Source organism: Kogia breviceps, chromosome 6 (assembly GCF_026419965.1).
Source record: "Kogia breviceps isolate mKogBre1 chromosome 6, mKogBre1 haplotype 1, whole genome shotgun sequence".
Lineage (NCBI taxonomy): Eukaryota > Metazoa > Chordata > Mammalia > Artiodactyla > Physeteridae > Kogia > Kogia breviceps.
In genome coordinates, this window is record NC_081315.1 from 45,849,481 (window position 1) to 45,871,172 (window position 21,692).

The following is a 21,692-nucleotide window of genomic DNA, read 5'->3' on the forward strand; positions in this document are numbered from 1 at the left end:
TAGATGGCACTAAATTGTTTTAAATCAAATATGGACAGAAACATCAGATATATGACCTCTTTGAAATCAAAAGTTTCAAAACAAGTAAAAACCTTCTGTATTCAGAATACACTCAGAAAGCATTTACTGAGTGCTTGTGCAAAGTTCTGTGCTAGGCACCAGAGATACGCTAGTTAAGAAGACAGAAGCCCTACTATGAAGAAACTGAAGGCGAACCAAGTGATCAATTAACTAAAGCCAACAAAGAATTATTTAATGCACCTGTTATCAGCCACTTGCAGAAGGTCTGCAATGTAAGGGTCATCTGGCTGAGGAACTGGATAAGAACTGACTTCAGAGGGAGGGACTGGTTCGTCAATTTGCATACGCTGGCGCCTGAAAGCAATACTTCTTTTCTTGCCACCTAAAAAAAAGCAAATGTGTATTTCAAAAAAATTTAAAACAAAACAAAACAGTCTCAGAATTAAATATTTCAGAAGGTTAGCCTTTTAGTTATAAAGTGTGTCTCTAGCTCATATTATACTGATAAAATGTTTTCTCCCTTATATATAAATACCCACCTGATCTTTAAACAATGCATTCCTGAAAACCTCAACAAGATATGGCTATAAAACAAGCTTTATTTTCTGCATGCTTGGTACATATGCCCAGATTTAATCTGTTCCTTCAGGAGATGAGGACCAGACTTCGACAAGATTAAAAGTTGAGTGTGCCTTGTGGTATTTGCTATTATAAGCTCAAGAAATCATCACCAGCAGAAAACTGTCAAACGAGGAGCTTAAGGTAGTGACAACTAAAATAGACATGCTTATTAAGCAATGCCAAAGGAGAAGATAACTGAAACTTTAAGAAGCAAAATTAGTATACAGCGGAATGTATAACCTGAATTAGTATAATTTCTTAATTAGTATATTGTCTCAATTATCCTTAAAACTAGCAGGAGTAATTTATTTTTATGGTTAGATATATCCTGCCTTGGTCCAAACCACATGGATAATTTACCTTTTCCAGTATCTGGCCAAGATTAGACATGTACTTGAAAAACTAATTGACCCTCACAAAGAACAAACATAACCCTCAACTTTGTCTTCGTTAGAATCCTTTGTCTTCATTAGAATCCAAATTTTTTATACTCCTAATCTTTTGTTCTGAGGATGAAGAAACTGGGTCAAAAGCATTTAAATGACCTGCTTGTATACACACCTGAACAGGTAAACCATTTTCTTCTTCCCTTATCTCCTGGTTTTCCTCCTTGGTTGCTCCTCAGTTTCTTTCAAAGACCCTCTTCTTCCACCTGTGCCTTAAATGTCAATTTCCTAGGGTCTGTCTTTGGTTCTCCTCTCTTTCCAGTCTACATAATCTTACTAGATAATTCCTACCACATTCAGAGCTTCAATTCTCATGATATTCCAATGATTCCCAAATGTGAATCTCCGTCTGGGATCATACTTCTGAGAACAGATCTACATATCCCACTGCATACTAGAAATCTCAGTGTGAATGTCCTGTAGGTATAACATACTCAACACACCCTTTGTGAAGGGTGTTCTGCTTTCCACATTCTCTATCTTAAGAAATACTACCATCATCCACCCACTCATTCCCTTCAAACAAATTTAGGAATTCCTCTGCTTCCCAAGTCTACCACATTCAGTCACTAAATTTTAGAGATTACACCTCCTAAATCTCTCTTGAATCTGTCCCACTCTTTTCTCAGAAAATCTATCCTCTTTTTTGTTTTCTTAATCTTCTAGGTACTTCTGAGATCTTCTCCCACATTTCTCCATCTTTTCTGCCTTTGGCTTATGGTCCTCCCTCTCCATCTCATTTCCTGCCATTTCAAGTCCCACTGATTCCTCCCCCACCCTGACCCCTCGGTTCACAATTTCTTAACTCTCATGAGTCTCCTCTTCACTCAGCTATAGGCACACAATAACATGATTACGCCTGGACTTTGTCACTGGTTAGAACTGTGCCAGTGCCCAGATCTTCAACTCTCTTCTGATGGCAATCTTCATTCTGACCAAATTACTTCAGTCTCTACCTAGTCTCATAATTCAGCACTTTCCTACACCTCACTTACTTCCATAATCTTAATCCCATGGTTTAGACATCTCAATGATCTAGTTACTAGTACTGGAGATTCTTCCACTGACTTTATGCCCAGACAACCATCAACTCTGCATATACCCCATCATTTCTTTTTTCTTGCTTGAGAACTACTGAGCATAAAGCTAAAAAGAGTAAAATAAACTAAGAAATAAGAAAGTACATCATTTCCAAATTCTTTAATGAGTATGAATTACTTTTATAACTGAAATAATGATAAAAATAATAGAAAAAAGAATTTAATGATTAAAGAAATAAAACTCTAGGCACTGAAGCCAGACTACTTGTATCTAAGAAGTTATTATTACATAAATTTCTAAGCACATGTATAGAGTATAAGCTGGATCTTCAGAAATAAATTTAAAAATTTTTGTGACTAGCCAAGTATATTTTTTAAAATACTAAAGTCTAAGCATGAAAATCCAAAGTCCCATTTCAGTCAACAGTTCTAATATCTTTAAAATATTACATGTGTACAATTTGTTTTGAGAGGGCACAGACTCACCTGGAGTTTGTACTACAGCTTGCAAATTCTTTTCTTGAAGTTGTTCAATTTTTTCATTCTTAGCTTTACTCTCTTTCTCCAGAAGTTTGAGTTTATGAACATACTGATTATTTAGAAATTTCAGATCAGCTGTTTCACGTGCACACTTTTTCAATGTGGTTTTCAACTCTTAAAATGAAAAAGATTCAGAGTATTTTACAATCTAGAAACTCTTCCATTTCACAAAATACAAAAAGTCATAGTAATTTGAAAGGCTCCACCTGATTCTCATGTATGCTTTGTTAGAAAGGCTATACCTTTTCTACCACTATTAACAAACTGCAAATAAGTCACCAGCACAAAAAGGAATTATATTTTTCTTCTGTGGTATGAGCCTAATATAAATCATGGCTTTTGATCCAGTAAATTGAATATGAAGCTAAAGGATTATGAATTCATGCCAGGTATCAGACAGGGCTTCCTATTGAATATAAAAAGATTTTATAATAAGTTAGCCATATAATTACCCCTTGCCCAGTACCTTTGAAATCATTCTAATTCCACCTTTCAGATTAAAGAATCAGAACAACAGATACATGGCTTTCTCTCAGTAAGAGAAAAACAAAAGTTATTTCAAGAACATTTCTTCAGTACCAGCATTAATATTTTCTACAGCAATTTTTAAAAAAATAATAAATTTATTTATTTATTTATTTATGGCTGTGTTGGGTCTTTGTTGCTGCATGCGGACTTTTCTCTAGTTGCAGCGTGTGGGGGCTACTCTTCGTTGCTGTGTGCGGACTTCTCCATGCACAGCATGGACTCTAGGCACACAGGCTTCAGCAGTTGTGGCACGTGGGCTTCAGTAGTTGTGGCTCACGGGCTCTAAAGCACAGGCTCAGTAGTTGTGGTTCATGGGCTCTAGAGCACAGGCTCAGTAGTTGCGGTGCATGGGCTTAGTTGCTAGGATCTTCCCGGACCAGGTCTCGAACCCATGTCCCCTGCACTGCCAAGTGGATTCTTAACCACTGTGCCACCAGGGAGGGCCCTCTACAGCAATTTTAATTCTAAAAATTTAATCCACATAAAGTAAAAATGAATACAGTTATGGAATGCATATTTACTTTCCTTCTTGGAAACTCTTCAACACACCCTACAATATTTCAAGAGGTGTCAACAGGATGACTATCTCATTTTCTAATCAACTGTTTTAAAGGTAGACTAGTCTTTCTTACATATAAAATGAAAAGGGCAAAAATATTGCATTTTTAAAATCACAAAATTTTACCTTTAATGTGTTGGCCTGATTGTTCTCTCAGTTTCATTAATTCCAGGTATAATTCATTATTTTCCTTACTCAATCTTGCATTTTCAAGTTTATAAGGTTCCAATACAAAATCAAAATTGGCACTTTCTTTTTCAGCTTTCACAGCAGATAATTTTGATTTCCGAAGACTTTCTGTTGTATGAACTAGATCACTAATATTCAAGAACAGAAAATGTAAATACAAGGAAACATTCCATTAACTTTTAAAAACTAAAAACATATTTGTAAAAAGACTTAAAATAAATGTTAATGTTAAGTGAGCTCAAATCTAAAACAAACAAACAAAAAAAAACACTAGGAGTCTTTCAAGGTACCAGGAAGTACTCAAAAATTTCTTAAAACAGGATTAATTAAAAATTTTTTAAAAATATAAATTTATTTTATTTTTGGCTGTGTTGCATCTTTGTTGCCGTGCGCAGGCTTTCACTAGTTGTGGCGAGCAGGGGCTACTCTTTGTTGTGGTGCACAGGCTCTAGGCATGTGGGCTTCAGTAGTTGTGGCACATGGGCTCAGGGGTTATGGCCCACGGGCTCTAGAGCGCAGGCTCAGTAGTTATGGTCCGCGGGCTCAGTCACTCCGCGGCATGTGGGATCTTCCCAGACCAGGGATCGAACCTGTGTCCCCTGCATTGGCAGGCAGATTCTTAACCACTGAGCCACCAGTGAAGTCCCAAAACAGGATTAATTAAAAGTTATGAAACATATACACACAGGCAGAATCATCTTTCAATCTCCCCTCTAACTCACCCCCCCATGTCTAATTAGTCACCTGATCCTGTGGAATCTGTGAAACTTATTTGTTCATTCAACAAACATTTACTGAATGCCTGCTATATGCTGTGTCAGGGACACAACAAATAATAAGTCAGTTCCCGACCTCTAAGAACACAGACCAGTGGAATATTCACTCCATCAACATTTACTGAGCAGGGGACATGGTAAAGAACCCACTATCACGGATCTTATACTCTACTAACAATTTGTCAAAAGTTATAATACTATGTGATAACCTCAACAAATATTTCAGTGCCAACAATGTGTTCAGCCTGTTCTAGGTATGCCAGTTATAAAGTCAGTCTCTAGTCTCATGGAGTTTGCATTCTATCGGGAAGATAAAACAAGTTTCCAACAATGATAATAGCTAATAACATGCAGCAGATGTGACAGAGTCCGGCAGGCCATATGGCTAACTGAACATAAGGGCAAGGCAGGAGGGAGAGGAGAAAGGGACTTTATAGGCAGATAGAACAGCATATGGAGAGACCAAGGGAGAAAATGAACACGTTTAGGAGCTTCAAGCGGTTAATACATGGGAGATGAAGGTGTACGAGTATAAAATCACTGTGGAAAATGTCTGTCAGTTTCCTGAAAAGTTAAATATACTTCTACCCTATAACTCCAAATTGTCAATCTAGTACTAGATCATGAAGGATTCTGTAGGCCATGCTAAAGACCATAAAGTATCTTTCATCCATTCTCTCCTTTCCATCACCATCACTTATAGTCCTACTGCAAAAGCTTCCTAGGCCAATTCCCTGCTCTAGTCTCAAATCACAGTTATAGAATTCATGCGGAAAAGAACAAAAATCACAAAGACTCTTTCAGTTAAAGTAACAAGTAACAGCTAAAGTCATGGTCAACCACATTAGAGAAACATTATAAATGTAACAGTAATTAGAGACCAGTGACTAACATAATGTCAACTATATTTCAATAAAAAAATAAAGACCAGTGAATAAAGCAGTTACAGAACTCCCAACTAGATCAGAAAATCACATTAAAAATTGTACTTTTACTCACAGACAAAACCTGCAGAAACATTCACTCTGAATAGTATAGTGTGAATGGTAACCCTAGAATTTTGCAATGTGGAGGCCCTGAATTGATGACAGCAGAGTAGAATCTAAGAAGAATAGAGAAACTTCAGGTGACTTAAGGACTTTTAAAAAATCTACCCATTTCTCTACTGAAGGATAAAGTTCAATCAGAAACTAGATAAATGGGATTAAGGATCACACAGGTTTAGAACTGTATTTTCATCTTTACCTGAAAAGTTTTTCTACCAAAGGTAAACACTCCACTGTCAGAGCCTGGCAGTATCCCAACTGATCCAATCTTTTCCTAATATTAATATATTTTCTTTCTGCAGCTGTAGTCATCTTGTCTTCCAAAGTAGTTTTATTCATTTCCAAAAATTAAAATCCTAAAAGAAAAGAATGAAACATCATTCTATTATCAGCTATTATTATTGTTTCACATTAAGAAGAAAAGAATCTTTTAATATGAAGCAATTATTCTTTGTTTCTTTTCAGGTAGGCAGTCTTCTGGAATATTTAGATTGATTTAAATCCAATGTTTATGATATTCACGTTGCTGCATTAAAATAAACATCTCCTCATAAACCTATACGGAAAAGTTAAGACAGGGACTTCCCTGGTGTTGCAGTCGTTAAGAATCCGCCTGCCAATGCACGGCACATAGGTTCGAGCCCTGGTCCAGGAAGATCCCATATGCCGTGGAGCAACTAAACCCCTGCACCACAACTACTGAAGCCTGTACGCCTCGAGCCCATGCTTCGCAACAAAGAGAAACCACTGCAATGAGAAGCCCGCGCACCACAACGAAGACCCAATGCAGCCAAAAATAAATAAATAATTTTTTTAAAAAAAGGTAAAACAATAACACTTCTAGTAAAAAAAAAAAAAAAAAAAAAAAAAAAAGAATATTTTCCCAAGCCTGAGACAGGCAGAGAATACTTAGAAAAGCCTCTTTTAACAGCACTAAATACAAAGGAAAAACTTGATAAATTGGATTTCTTTAAGTTAAAAAGTCTGCTCATCAAAATATGCCTTTATTTGACAAACAAAAACAAAAGAGTAGGAGAAAAATATTCATAATATCTAACAAAGGATTTGTATACGGGATACAGAAAGAACTCTTACAATTCAATAATAAAGACAACCCAGTAAGAAAATGGGCTAAGATTTGCAAAAGATATCTGAATAGGAATAATCATATGAAAAGTTGCTTAATACCATTAGACATCAGGGAAATTGAAACCACAATGAGATACAATTATGCCCATACTAGAAAGGCTAAAATTAAAGGTACAATACCAAATGTCGTCAAGGACTTGGAGTAACAAGAATCTTCACATTGCTGACAGGAGTGTAAAATCTCTGTGGAAAAAGCCTGGTAGCTTCTTATAAAGTTAAGCATACTTCTATCGTATGACTCTCTAATTCTATGCCAAGATATTTACTCAAGGAAATGAAAATAAGCAACTACAAAGAGACTATACAAGAATATTCGAAGCAGCTTTATTCATAATAGCCCCAAACTGGAAACAACCTATTTATCCATCAATAGAGGAAAGATAAGTTACAGAAGATACATATACTGTATGATTCCATTTATATGAAGTTCAAGAAAAGGCAAAATTAAACCATGTGCACAGAAATCAGAATAGCAGTGGCCTAGGGCTATGGGGGTGCGGGTGGAGCCTGACTGGAAGGGCTACAAGGGAACTTTCTGGGGTAATGAAAATATTGTGTTGAGGGGGACAGACGTCACACCAGTGTATACATTTATCAAAGCTTTTCAAATAGCACACTTAAGATCTGTGCATTTCACCATGTAAATTTTACTTAGATTAGAAAAAAAAGACACAAACGCATAAGTATCTCTGTACATGTTTTATTCTTGTCTTTTTAAATATTTATGAATATATTATCTATCAACCTGCCCTAAAATGGAGTCATCCAAAGATCACTTCTTTAGAAAAATGTGCTCTTTTCTAACTTTGCCAGGTAAATATGGTCCTAATACTCATATTTCTAAACCAAATAAAAACCGCTTTACATCTCTACTGTTCACAATTTATAAAACATGCAAGTATATGAATACATGCAAAATTTGATCCTCACAACAACCCTGTGAGGAAGACAGGGTGAAGGACACCCTCCCTGTTCAAAGATAAGGTAAGGCTACCTCAAGAGAGTAACTTCCGGGACTTCCCTGGTGGCGCAGTGGTTAAGAATCTGCCTGCCAATGCAGGGGACACGGGTTCGAGCCCTGGTGTGGGAAGACCCCACATGCCGCAGGGCAACAAAGCCCACGTGCCACGACTACTGAGCCTGCGAGCCACATCTACTGAGCCCGTGCACCTATAGCCCGTGCTCTACAACAAGAGAAGCCCATACACCACAAGGAAGAGCAGCCTCCGCTCTCCACTAGAGAAAGCCCGCGCGCAGCAATGAAGACCCAAGGCAGCCAATAAATAAATAGATAGATAAAAAGAGAGTAACTATTTTCCCAAACCACAAGGCCACGAAGTAGGTGGGCATTCAGGTCCCCTGAGTCCTGATCCAGCACTCTGGTTTCTGTACTATGCTGCCTCAACTTACCAAATCACTCCTAAATTAGTACCTCTCCTTGATTACTCCTTTCTACAAATCTTTCCTTCTCCACACTCTTGCTAGCCTGTTCTTTGAATGGCGTCCCCATTCTATACTAGGTTCTTTCTAGGTTCCTTCAACAAGAGGGACCTGACTGATGTAGGGTGCTCTAGAAAAAGTCCTGGTGACATCAGAAATGCACCTGTCAAAACAAGAACTAGTAGGGCCTCAACATTCAAACAGTTCTCCATTTTGTTTGGAACCCACTTTGGTTATCCAGAAATAATACTTCCTCACATCCTTCTGAGACAGAGGGAGAATATGAATATGAATCAAAAAATCATCAACACACAGGACAGATGAAAAAGATTAAAATCCTCCCAACAAGGACAAAAAACACGTATTAGGTTTTCCCCACCCTATAGGCTGCTGTCCTCCACCACCAACCCCATCTCCATTATCCAAACACTGGCTATACTGACATTTTCTAGCAAAACAACATAAATGGTAAGGTTTGGAGGTCCTTCACGCATACGTGTTTAGAACCAGCCACTTGCTTAACTCTGAGAGGTTGACGTCTGAAAGCCAGTACATCTTATTTTTGCAAAAATATCCTGTGCGTACATATGCACAGGGGCCAACAAAACAAAACACACCCCAAAACCAACCTTAACTGAGTTTATCTCGGGAATCCTCACACATTTCAGAGTGGAAGCAAGAGGGGATGTTTACTAAGGCGCCAGACAATGGTTAATAAACGACTGTCGTCCTACGCTTTTGGGCACTTTGGTTTTTACAAAGAGCCTGTATGATTCTTATACGAAAAGAGCATTTTAACTTTTAAATCAACCCATCAGTCAGTAGGAGGCGGGTCCGCGGGAGCCCCACAGACGCTCGCGGTGAGAGGGGTAGGAGGAAACAGGGGCCTCCCGCGGCCCCAGGCCGACCTCCGGGCCGCAGCTCCGCAGTCGGGTGTTGAAGGGAAAGGGTGTCAGCAGCGGGGCGGCGGGGAGTCTCCGCGCCCTGTCCGCCACCCCACCCAGGCCCCACTTCCTCCCGAGGCCACGCGGCCTCCCTCCCGGCAGCGGGAACCGCCCCGCGCCGCGCTCACCCGCAGCCCCGGCCGCTGCTCCCTCCGCCTGCGGTCGCATTCTCCCTCGCGCCTCGCCTCCCTCGCTGGCTCCTTCCGCCCCAGACACCGGTTCCGGCTCCAGGACAGTTTGAAAATGGCGCGGAGAGACTATCCGGGCCGGCGCGGAGGAGGTGCCGTGGTTGCCTCGGTAACGGGAGCAGCAGTCGTTTCGCCGCGCGCGGCTGGGACGCTCCAGATAGCTATGGCGGCGCTAGGCCCGGCCCGGAAACGCAACGGCCCGCACGGCGCGAGGCAGCGGCGCCCCCTAGCGGCCGGCGAACCCCGAACCTCAGCGGGCGCCAGAGACGGTGTCATCCTCTCCGTCGGGTGCCTTAACCTTCTGAACGCGGGGTTAAAACCCTGCCCAGCCCTGGTCCCTGCTGCGGATTAGCCTTCACCCACTAGAGGGACGCCTACTCACCACGTAAACTCCAGCTTAAATAGCCAGTTGTCTGTGCAACTTTCCCTGAGAACCACCCACACCCATGTCCCCGATGTGTAGACCCTTATATTATATTCATCCCATTACGATGAGTATAATATCACTATGTTTTGTTCCCATGAGTTATAACTCATCCTGTCAAAATGTAATTATTTGTTTATATGTCTCTCCCTGCCTCCTCCAATTTTGAATTCCTTGAGTCAAGATTATTTTACTCAGCTAGTTTCTCTGGCACCGACCGCAGTAAACATTTGTGAATGGAATTACATTTAAATCAACTGGTTATAGAGAGCCTGCTCATATATAGAAAACACATGGTCAAATCCTAGAATTCCATTTCTCGCGTGAAAACTTCTAGATGATCAGAGAGGAGCTAATTTCCTCCTTTCTATTTACTACTCTCCCAAGTAGGACTTCCGTTCTGAAAATGTACCTAATCTTTGGGTATCACCTAACTGCTCTGTGGGTTGTGAATACTTTGTACCCATTCATATATTGCTTTAACCGTTTTAATTGTGTGTGCCTTGTCTGTTTTCTCATGTGCTTTAATAAGTTGTTTTGTGAATTGTGGGGCAATCCTGTTGGGGCCACCCTCAAAACTGATAACTGGGGGGAGGGAGAGCCAGATGCAGAGAGAAAAAAAAATAACCTTTCACTGAAAGTGCGCTTACAAACCAAAAACAATGAAGAAATCTAATGCTAACAAGGATAGCCAACAAAATAAAATATCAAAACATGAATTCTCTCTAGAAGAAATGAAAGAGTCTGATGAAGCCTTTAGAATGAATATGTGTAAGGTGATCTAGATCGAAGTTTCTCGACCTTGGCACTTTTGACATTTGGGGCTGAATAATTCTGTTTTAGAGGGCTTGTCCTGTGTATTGCAGAATGTTTAATAACAATCTTGGCTTCTACCCACTAGATGCCAGTAGCATCCCCCAAGCTCTGACAACCAAAAATCTCTCCAGACATTGCCAGCTGTCCCTTGGGAGGATAAATCACTCCTGGCTGAGAACCACTGGTCTAGATAGATGGAAGGAATAACAGCCATTAGAAAGAACAAGAATTGTCAAATGAAACAAGAACAGATGCATATGAAAGGGAGTCAATCAGAAAAATTGTAAAATAAAAATACAGTCATCAAATTTTTTTTACATTACATGGGATGAACTGTAGATTAGATATAGTGAAAAGAATTAGAAAATTTACCTAGAACCTAGTGCAAAGAAATATATTTAGAAAGCAATTAAGAAATACAAATAATAGCTTGAGAGACTCAAAGAAGGCCCCAGAGCTATGAAAGGCAGACGCCCCCTGCAAAGGTGTCCACACCCAAATTTCTGGAAGCTATGAATATGTTATATTACATGGCAAGAGGGATTTTGCAGATATAATTAAGGTCGTTAAAGGCCTTAAAACTGGGAGATTGTCCTGGATATTCCAGGTGGGCCCAATGCATTTGCACAAACCCTTAAAAACAGACAAGTGTGAGCAGGACTTGACGGTTGTTGGGGGTTTGAAGATGGAGGGTGCAGTGTGGTGAGGAATGCGGGGATCCTAGGACAGCTGAGGGAGGCTAAGAGCCCGCAGAGAATCAGGAACCTCAGCCCTCCAGGAACAAGGAACGGAATTCCTGCCAACAACCTAAGTGAATGTGGAAGCAGATTTCCTCCTTTATTCTCTTACCTTGAGATAAAAGCCAGGCTACTGACACTTTGATTTTGGCAGCAGGGCCTACCTAGACTTCTGACCTACAGAATTATGAGATAATCAATTTGTATTGTCTTAAGCTGCTATGTTTATGGTGACTTGTTACAGTAGGAAGAGAAACACTAATTCAGTAAAGAAGCAATGTTTGAAGAGATAATCGCTAAGAATTTTCCAGAACTGAATCAAGATACAAATCTTCAGATAAAAATTTTGCATCATTCTAATTAAAGATGGCAGATTAAATGTACACATTAGCTTCAGCCTTCCTCTCACCCTCTCTCCCTCCTTCATCCTTTTAAAATGACAGTAAAGGTACTTTAATTAATTTATTTATTTTTGGCTGTATGGGGTCTTTGTTGCTGCGCATGGGCTTTCTCTAGTGGCAGCAAGCGGGGGCTATTCTTCGTTGCGGTGTGTGAGCTTCTCATTGCGGTCAGAGCACGGGCTCTAGGTACACGGGCTTCAGGAGTTGTTGCACACGGACTCAGCAGTTGTGGCGCATGGGCTCAGTTGCTCCACGGCTTGTGGGATCTTCCTGGACCAGAGCTCGAACCTGTGTCCCCTGCATTGGCAGGCAGATTGTTTTTATTTATTTATTTATTGGCTGCATTGGGTCTTCGTTGCTGCGTTCTGGCTTTCTCTAGTTGCAGTGAGTGTGGGCTACTCTTCGTTGTGGTGTGCGGGCTTCTCATTGCAGTGGTTTCTCATGTGGAGCATGGGCTCTAGGCACATGGGCTTCAGTAGCTGTGGCATGTGGGCTCAGTCGTTGTGGCTCTTGGGCTCTAGAGCGCAGGCTCAGTAGTTGTGGCGCACGGGCTTAATTGCTCTGTGGCATGTGGGATCTTCCTGGACCAGGGATTGAACCCTTGTCCCCTGCATTGGCAGGCAGATTCTTAACCACTGTACCACCAGGGAAGTCCAAAAGTACTTTTTAAAAGGCTTTAGAACCAATAGAATAGTGGAGGAGACAAGATCAGTAAAATTTTGGGACTGGGAAGCAGTTGGACAACAGAAGACAGACTTCTCAACCTTGAAAAATCAGAATCCCAAACAGCAGTGGTAAAAGCTAAGAAGTAAGCTAACTACTCTGCAGAAACCCCAAGACCCAGAAACTGGCAGTATCAGGTAGCCCTGAGGGGGCTAACAGCAGCAGAGTTCTTGGTAGTTTCCTACTGTCTTGCTCTGTAGGCAGTCTGGAGCTAGTTCCATGTAGTTCCACCTTCATCAGGAGTAGATGCTCTTTGCCCCCTCACCTTCATTACTTCATTACAGGTCCCCCAGCAGGATGGATCAGTTGCAGGCTGAGCAAACTCTGTGGGTACAGACAGGAATTATTCATGCTGGCCATCAGCAAGCTATTTGCTGGCTGCTATCAATGTGGGATGCTCTCCAGATAGTAATGAGAAAGACAACTGAGAAAGCTCCTAGACACAGTGATATACACGCACAAACTAACCTGTCTCCCAGAAGCTCCTTGGCACTTGCTTGTTCAGTGTGTGGGGCTGTGGAAGGCAGGGATTTCCTAGGCTCTGGGCTTTGATATTGATTCTATTAAGTCCATCTGATCCTCCCTTACTTTTACTCCCTGTATTAGTTTCCTCAGCTGCCATTATAAATGATCACAAATTGGGTGGCTTACCACGACAGAAATGTAACCTCTCACAGTTCTGGAGGCCAGAAGTCCATGTGTGTCTTTTATAAAGGCACTTATCATCGGATTTAGGGCCCACCCAGATGATCCAGATGATCTCTTCATCTCAAGGTCCTTAACTTTTCACATCTGCTAAGATCCTTTTTCCAAATAAGGTAACGTTTGCTGGTTATGGGGATTAGGATGTAGACATGTCTCTTGGGGGGGGGGGGCTACCATTCAACCCACCACACTCCCCTAGTTTTTGACACTTTTATTTAGTCTGAGTGAGCAGAAAGACAAAAGACCATGTCATGTATCCTACAGAGCCTCACACTTGCATAAGGTTTTTCATCTTTTGTTTCCTTCCTTTCTTCCTCCCTCACTCCCTCCCTTTCTGTTTCACTTAAAAGCTGATAACTTTCCATATTTGCTTATTTGTTTAGTTATGGCTGAGGTGGGAGAGGGATGGAGAGGGCTGTCCAGGTAAAAGTGAAAGAATTCAGTGAAGTGTAAAAGCATTATTCTGTCATTGCTGTATAGTGAAATAGAGCAGCCCAGCAAAATAGGATATAGCATCTCATTGGAAGTGAGATTATAAAGCCAGACTATAGGGCAAATATCACATATTATCAAATACATATTTTTAAACACTAGATCACATTCAGAGTGACTAGATGCTGAGTTTCCAAGAAGCAAAACGAAATTGCATCTGACTGAGTGAACAGCAGAATCTCATCTTGCATCTCAATTTCCCCTGGGGAGCATAAAATAAAATAGTGGGTAAAGCTGCCTAGATTATTCAGATTGTGTTTTTCCTTTCTTCCTATTTTTATAGTTCTTGGCTGAGAGCATTTTGCTGAATTTAAACGAGTGCTTTGTGTTGGAACTTTATATATTGTTATGGGTTGAATTGTGTCCTCCCCAAAATGCATATATTGAAGTCCTAAGCCCCTCAGAATGTGACCTTATTTGGAAATTGGGTCATTGCAGATATAATTGATTAAGATGAATTCATATTGGTGTAGGATGGGCCCCTAATCCAATATGCCTGGTGTCCTTATAAAAAGAACACACTATGTAAAGAGAAAGAGACACATACAGAGAAAAGACAATATGAAGACAGGGAAAATGCTGTCTACAAGGAATGCCGAATATTGCCAACAAACCACCACAAGTTAGGAGAGCAGCATGAAGCAGATCCTTCCTCACAGCCCTCAGAAGGAACTAGCCCTGCCAACACATTTATCTCAGATTTCTAGCCTCCAGACAATAAATTTCTGTTGTTTGAGCCACCCAATTTGAACTACTTTGTTACTGCAGTCTTAGCACACTAATACATATATGTTTAACTACCAGTTGATGGCACAGAATAAGTGTCTCAGGAATTCATAAAAGAAAAAAAATCCTTTGAGGAAAAGAGTAACCAAAATTTCATGGATCAGATGGAACTTGGAGTTGAACCTTGAAACAATTAGAACTTAGATGTATAGAGAAGAGGAACAGACCACTTCCAAGCCCTCTCTTTGTGGCTATTGGCAGCATGGCTTAGTTTCTTCCCATGTGGGTCTCTCTGTAGGGCAGCAGGAGTGTCCTCACACCATGCCAGCTGGCTTGCCCCCAAGTGAGTGATCCCAGAGACAGAGAGGTCAAGGAGGAATCTGCACTGCCTTTTATGACAGTCTCCGAAAGCACCCACAGTCACTTCTTCCATTTTCATCATCATCATCATCATCATCATCATCATCATCATCATCACATCATCATCATCATCACATCTTCATGTATTCCATGGTAGCAAGCCACTAAGCCAGCCTATACTCAAGAGGAAGGGAATTATACCCCACCTACTGAATGGAGCAGTGTCAAACAATTTGTGGATATATCTTAAAACCATCACATTCCCAATAGAGGATGAAACCAGGTCAACAGGGGTAGGTTTAAACCAGACGGTACACTGAGAGATATGTTGGTACATCTGCCTGACTGCCAGAAGCCCAAAGATGCTTATTTGCTAGTCCTTGGCTTGGTGTCTCTGAGACTCAATTATTTGCTGTCTCCCTTAGAAGGAATTGACAAAGAAAGGGAATTGGATCCTTCTAGCTGAGCCACTAAAGCTGATTTAATTGGAGTAAGGATTTGTCAAGCAAAGGGAGGAAATGTGAATTAGATATTAGGTTACTGGGCTGAAGAAAAGTTCACAGTTCAGATTCAGGGTGAAATAGATGATAGTATCTGGAAGTCAGGTCCCCACCAGAATCAATGCTGGGTACTTAATCTCTCCAACCACACTAGCTTAAACAGACTTGAGCAGGCTCTCCCATCCAAGAAGCCACTTCTCAATAAAGTAGGGAACATCTGGGAATTAGAAATGTCTGTCTGTGCTTGACTGCTCCTTTAAATCCAGTGTGCAGGTTAACTCTATGGGGTCCCCTTGTCCTGGGCTTCCTGATGGAAATGTGTTCTTGAAGAGAACCAGTCCTGTCTTCACCCTCAAGAGAAACTTATATGAGGCTTGTCAGTTCAACACATTCTTAGTCAATGTCTACTGTATTTCTGGCACCTCTAACCAACCAAGTTTTTAGAGATTTCAGACATCTTCAAGATGCAAATTTCTGTTTAGGTTTATGCTCTGCCTCTTCCTACCATATTCTTATCTATAGCCTTGCTTGCTTTGGAATATACTTGAATAAGAAGCATTGCTGCTGAGGCAGCTTATTAAAAAAAAAAAAAAGTACTTCTTCCACAAGTCAGGAGCTCATCTTTAAAGCACTTTTAAATAAATTTTGTTTTTCCTTCTGATTTTGAGATGGAGTCAAAATAGATGGTCTTTTATTTATTTATTTATTTATTTTAACTGTTTGGGTTAGCAGCTTTTTGGGACTCTCAGAATTTACTGTCTCAGTTCAAACATTTCCATTAGAATGCAGCCTGCTAGCACTGTTTACAACAGCCAAGCAACCTAAATGTCCATTGACAAATGAATGGATAAAGAAGATGTGGTACATATATACAATGGAATATTACTCAGCCATTAAAAAGAATGAAATAATGCCATTTGCAGCCACATGGATGGACCTAGAGATTGTTGTACTGAGTGAAGTAAGTCACACAGAGAAAGACAAATGTTGTATATTGCTTATATGCAGAATCTAAAAGAAAAGATACAAATGAACATATTTATAAAACAGAAACAGACTCACAGACATAGAAAACTTATGGTTACCAAAGAGGAGGGTGTGGGGATAAATTGGGGGTATAGGATTAATAAATGCACACTACCATATATAAAATAAACAAGGATTTACTGTATAGCACAGGGAACTATATTAAATATCTTGTAATAAACTATAATGGAAAAGAATCAAAAAATATAGATACACCGATGCAGGGGACACGGGTTCGTGCCCCGGTCCGGGAAGATCCCACATGCCACGGAGTGGCTGGGCCCATGAGCCATGGCCACTGAGCCTGCGCGTCCGGAGCCTGTGCTCCGCAACAGGAGAGGCCACAACAGTGAGAGGCCCACATACCCCCAAAATAATATATATATATAGATACATATATATGTATAACCGTATCACTTTGCTGTACACCTGAAACTAACACAATGTTGTAAATCAACTATATTTCAATTAAAAAACAAAACCAAACAATAACTCTCACCCTGCCATCTTTCTAAGAGTGGGAGGCTGGCAGCGAGGAGATGAAATGCCTGATAGTCATTTGGCCACACTGAAATTTCCAAAGGGAGCACTTGCCAGTGCTTGAAACCAAAATCCCTGGACACTTCAAACTTAGAGACTCCCACGAATCTAGCACAGAATATCCATTCTTGCTCCAATGTACCCACTTACTCTCTATCTTAATGTTAAAACAAAACAAAACAAAGCGAAACCTCTAGCCCAGACCAAGGGTAATTTTACAGGAAACCAGGAGACCTGGGGAGGGACACTGTAGAGATAAGGGGCAAGCAGTGTGGTGAGCCATTCTGCACCCATTGTCTGTATCCAAGTCACCGAGGACTGGGAGCCAGTGCCTCTCCTTCACCTGAAGATGGAGCCCATCTCTTTCCACCTGGGTGAGGAGACCCTCTGCTTCCCCAGGGATCAATCCAAAAGGTGTCCTGCGGAGCCTAGAGGACACTCTCATTTGCAGGTGTCCATTTAAAGCATCTTTAAAATATTTTATATATATTTTAAACACCCTTCCCTGTCTTAGTGCCACCAGTGGCCCAGTTCCATCCATTCTGAATGGAAAAGCAGAGACTGCCAGTACTTTCCTTGGTCTTCTCTTCATCTCTGTTGATCTGGAAGTTCCCCTACACATCCCATTCATCTCTCTGTTGTGGATGGATAGCAGAGGGCACCAGGCAGTCCTGTGTGACTCCTTCATGATCAGTTTTTCTGTATCTTGTTTTTGTAACTGTCCTTCCGAACCAGCAGGTGTTTGGAAATTAGGGAAAAAATTAAATTCTCACCAGTGGTTGCTGTTATAGTTAAATCAATAAAGATCTTGAGTATTAAAAAAAGAAGAGCGTTAGAGAGAGATTTGGAGAGGGAGGAAAAGGAGGAGAGGAGATAACATGATGAGAAAGATACTTATGGGGAAGATGATTGCTTCAGTAATAACAAAGGCAGCAAACTGATGGGGTCAAGGACTAGCAGAGTGGCATAGATGATAACACTGGAAATGAAAAGTGATATTGGGGGGTGGGTGGTGATGGTGGGATGAATTGGGAGATTGGGACTGACATATATACACTAATATGTATAAAATAGATAACTAATAAGAACCTGCTGTATAGATAAATAAATTAAATTAAATTTAAAAAATTTTAAAAGACATGAAAATGAGCACTGAATAAAAAAAAAGTGATATCAAAAGACTAAAACAGTCACTGAATGTTAGATTTCAGAGCTTGAATTTTATCCAATATATAATGGAGAATTACTGAACATCTTTTAAACTGGAAAATTGCATGATGAAATTAGTTTGGGGAAGGTTAATTTGGGTAGTAGAAGGATGGAATGGTGAATGGTGCAGAAAGCAAGATCGTCTAGGACAAGAGATTATTTTAATGATGAGATAAAGGCCTGAGGGAAATGTGAGAAATATTACAAAGCAAGAATGGGCAGGAACTACCTACTGGAACTCTGTAAAAACCCTAAACTATGGGAATCAGAAAGCTTCCAGGTGGGTAAACACATCAGGTGCTTGGAAGGTGGAGCACCTGGAGAGGACTTGGAAGCTCTGTGCCCCTTCCCTGCTTCCTTGCCCTGGGCACAATTCCATTTGGCTGTTCCTGAATTGTATCCTTTTGAATAAACTGGTAATAGTAAGTAAGGTGTCTTCCTGGGTTCTGTTCTAGTAAATTATCTAACCTGAGAGGGGGTTACAGGAATATCCGATGTATAGCTGGTCAGTCAGAAATATGGGAGGCCTGGGACTTGTGACTGGCATCTGAAATAGGGACAGTCTTGTGGGACTGAGCCCTTAACCTGTGGGGTCTCTACTAACACAGTAGTAAGTAGTTGGTGTCAGAAATGAATTGAATTCTGAGGACTTCCCTGGTGGTCCAGTGGTAAAGCATCTGCCTTCCAACGCAGGGGACACGGGTTCAATCCCTGGTCGGGGAACTAAGATCCCACATGCTGCGGGGCAACTAAGCCTGCACGCCACAACTAGAGAAGAGAAAACCCACACGCTACAACTAGGAAGAAGCCCGCATGCCACAGCCCAAGGGCCGCGGTGAAGAGACCGCGTGCTGTAATGGAAGATCCTATATGCCTCAATGAATATCCCGCATGCCGCAACTAAGACCTGAGTCAGCCAAAAAAATAAGGAAAATTTTTTAAAAATAAATATTTTTTTAAAAAGAAATGAATTGAATTCTGGACCGCTTGGTGTCCAAGAGAGTTGGAGAAGTGGTTTTGGAAAAGACACCACGTATTTGGGTGTCAGGAGGAAAAAACCCTCTCATTTGGTGTTTAAAGTGTTGTGAGTAAAGAAAATTCACCAGGAAACAGCTGGGTGTATGCAGATAACATCTAGGAGAAACTGAGAGATAACTTGAGGTTCCTTTTTCAGGTTTCTGCTCTGCATATTCAAAACATATTCTGTGTATCTGGATGTTGCTAACTCACTCTACTGTAGTCACAGATTATCCTGTTTCCCCTTTTAGATTGTGAGCCCCTGACAGTACACAGAAGACTAATGTGTTCTTCTCTGTGCCTATAACCCAGGCAGAGTGTCTGGCACTTAACAAAAGATCAGGATGTATGAACTGAATTGAATTGAACAGAACTGAACTGAATGAACCAGGCCTTCTGATACAATTCCAGTATAGCAGAGCTGCCTCCTTTCAGTAACTGGCCTAAAGATGGGGCTGAAATATCAACATTACTGTCAACGAATTCAGATCCTTTTATTTAAACAACAGGGACTCAATTTCCCTATTGTCAGAGGTGTATAGTTTGGCTGGCAAGTTCATTATTTACCGGCAGATAAGGAAAATGGTTATGATAGTTCCAGTCTGTCTGGAGCCTTGCAGTGGAGCCTCTGTAGTGAGTTGGCTAAAAAATAATCAGGTGCTATGAAAAGCTATTCTTTAGCAGCAGAGACACTGGAAAATTATTGGCAAGAAAGGGCGAGTCCCTTTTAAAATCACAGTGCTGAAGCATCTCGATGATGGAGTAGTTTATTTTGTGTGTCTACAAAGACATCAAAATGTTCATTTCATAATTTTAATGCAAGGAACTACATCTTTAATCACCTTTTGGAGTCAGTAAGCATAGAGATAAGAGCGGGGGCTCTGCATGAATAAAAATATTAATAAACACTAATATATATATTAAAAACCTTCTACATGCTCTAACCTTCAAAGAAACCTTCAAAGAAACCTTCAAAAGTTCTATGGCCAAATGACAAAGGATAAGCTGGGGAAAATGTTACAACTATTATCATCGACCTAATATATAAAAAGCTCCTACAAATTGCTAGTAAAATGACTAACACATGATAGAATATATCAGGAAATTAATTTTTAAATGAAAAAGGCATGAAAATATAATTGCTCAAATAGCTCTTTATCATGTGACAAGAGACTCAAACTCACTGAAAATAAGAGACATATACATTAAAACCAACAGAGACTTGAAGGATGAGTAGGTAGCCAAGTGAAAGGTGGAGAAAGACAATAAGTGAAGATGCTAAAAAACTAATAACAACCATTGGGTATTGAGTGCTTGTTAGGTTCTATTTTAAGTGCTGTGCATGCTTTACAGGTACTATTTCATTTAATCACCATACTAACCCTATGAAGTAGGAAGTATTGGTATCCCCATTTTACAGATGAGATTAAATAATTTACCAGGAGTCACAAAGTAAGCGATAGAGCCTTGACTTTAACTCTGGAAGTTAAAACAACTCTGAATTTGGCAGACAATCAAGGAAGGGAATGCTATAGGACAATAACTAAAAGGAGAATATTCAGATGATGATCAATTAAACTTGGTGGAGACATAGAGTTGTCAGGGTCCTAAAATGTCAATTAGACCAACTTCCCACATCAAACACAGATTTCTTCCACAGCCTCTCCAACAGATGGCCATCCCAGCTGCCACCTGACGATGACAAGAGGACTCACTACTTTTCAAAGCAGCTCATTTTATTGCTGAAATCTTTGTTAGAAAAATTCTTCTTTATGTGATGCCAAAATCTGCCTCTCCTTGTGCGTGAGCAACTTGTTCTGAGCAATCAAAAGAAAGTGGATCTTTTCCCTCATACGTGGGATGACCTTTCAGAATACTCAGATCCCTTCCACCTTTGCTCACGACAGGGTCTCCAAGCCCATCACTTATCTGGCTACTTCCTCTGGAGTAGAAACACTGTAGTTTCTCAGTTTTCTTATTGAGATTTATACCCAGAAATGGTTGCATCAGATTAGGACTGAAGCTTAGGATATATTTGTTTCCCTTGCAATATCTGCACAGTACTTTCAACGTATCCTAATACCGTCTAGTATCACATTAGTCTTCGTAGCAACTGAGTCACATTCTCCAGTGAAGAACCATGCACGAGCCTCTTTCTACAGCTGACCAGTTTTTTAATATCTATATTTATGTATATTATCCTGAATGCATATATGAGGTTTCTGGCGCAGAGATCAGTTTTTATTACTTACATCAATAACTATCCTTGCCCAACCCCCCAGGGCAAGGTGAAGGGAGTCAGATGCTGCCCTATATGTACCAGGTTTTGTACTGCAGGAGAGGAACTCCCCCCGCAAATAAGAATCTGAGAGTTTATGTATGAGCAGAATAGCTCTCTTCCTTCCTCTCTTGAGAAAAGGAGAGAAAGCTTTGCTGCCTAGTTAACACTAATTTTCCTTGGGAAGATAAGGGAAAGGTCCTGGGCTCTGACCTTCTGGAATATAAATAGATGTTTGGGGGAAGACAAGT

General features: G+C 40.6%; 1 protein-coding gene across 1 annotated transcript in view; it reads right to left on the reverse strand.

The window, feature by feature from the left end:
• Positions 1–9,667, reverse strand: part of CEP135 (centrosomal protein 135) — a 79,097-nt gene extending 69,430 nt beyond the window's left edge. The window contains exons 1-5 of the mRNA XM_059065925.2: positions 9,428–9,667; positions 5,966–6,122; positions 3,882–4,072; positions 2,615–2,782; positions 262–403 (exon numbers count right to left, since the gene is read on the reverse strand). Coding sequence (XP_058921908.1) covers positions 262–403; positions 2,615–2,782; positions 3,882–4,072; positions 5,966–6,105 — 641 coding nt within the window. The 5' untranslated portion in view covers positions 6,106–6,122; positions 9,428–9,667. The remainder of the gene's footprint in view (positions 1–261; positions 404–2,614; positions 2,783–3,881; positions 4,073–5,965; positions 6,123–9,427) is intronic.
• Between the last annotated feature and the right edge of the window lie 12,025 nt (positions 9,668–21,692).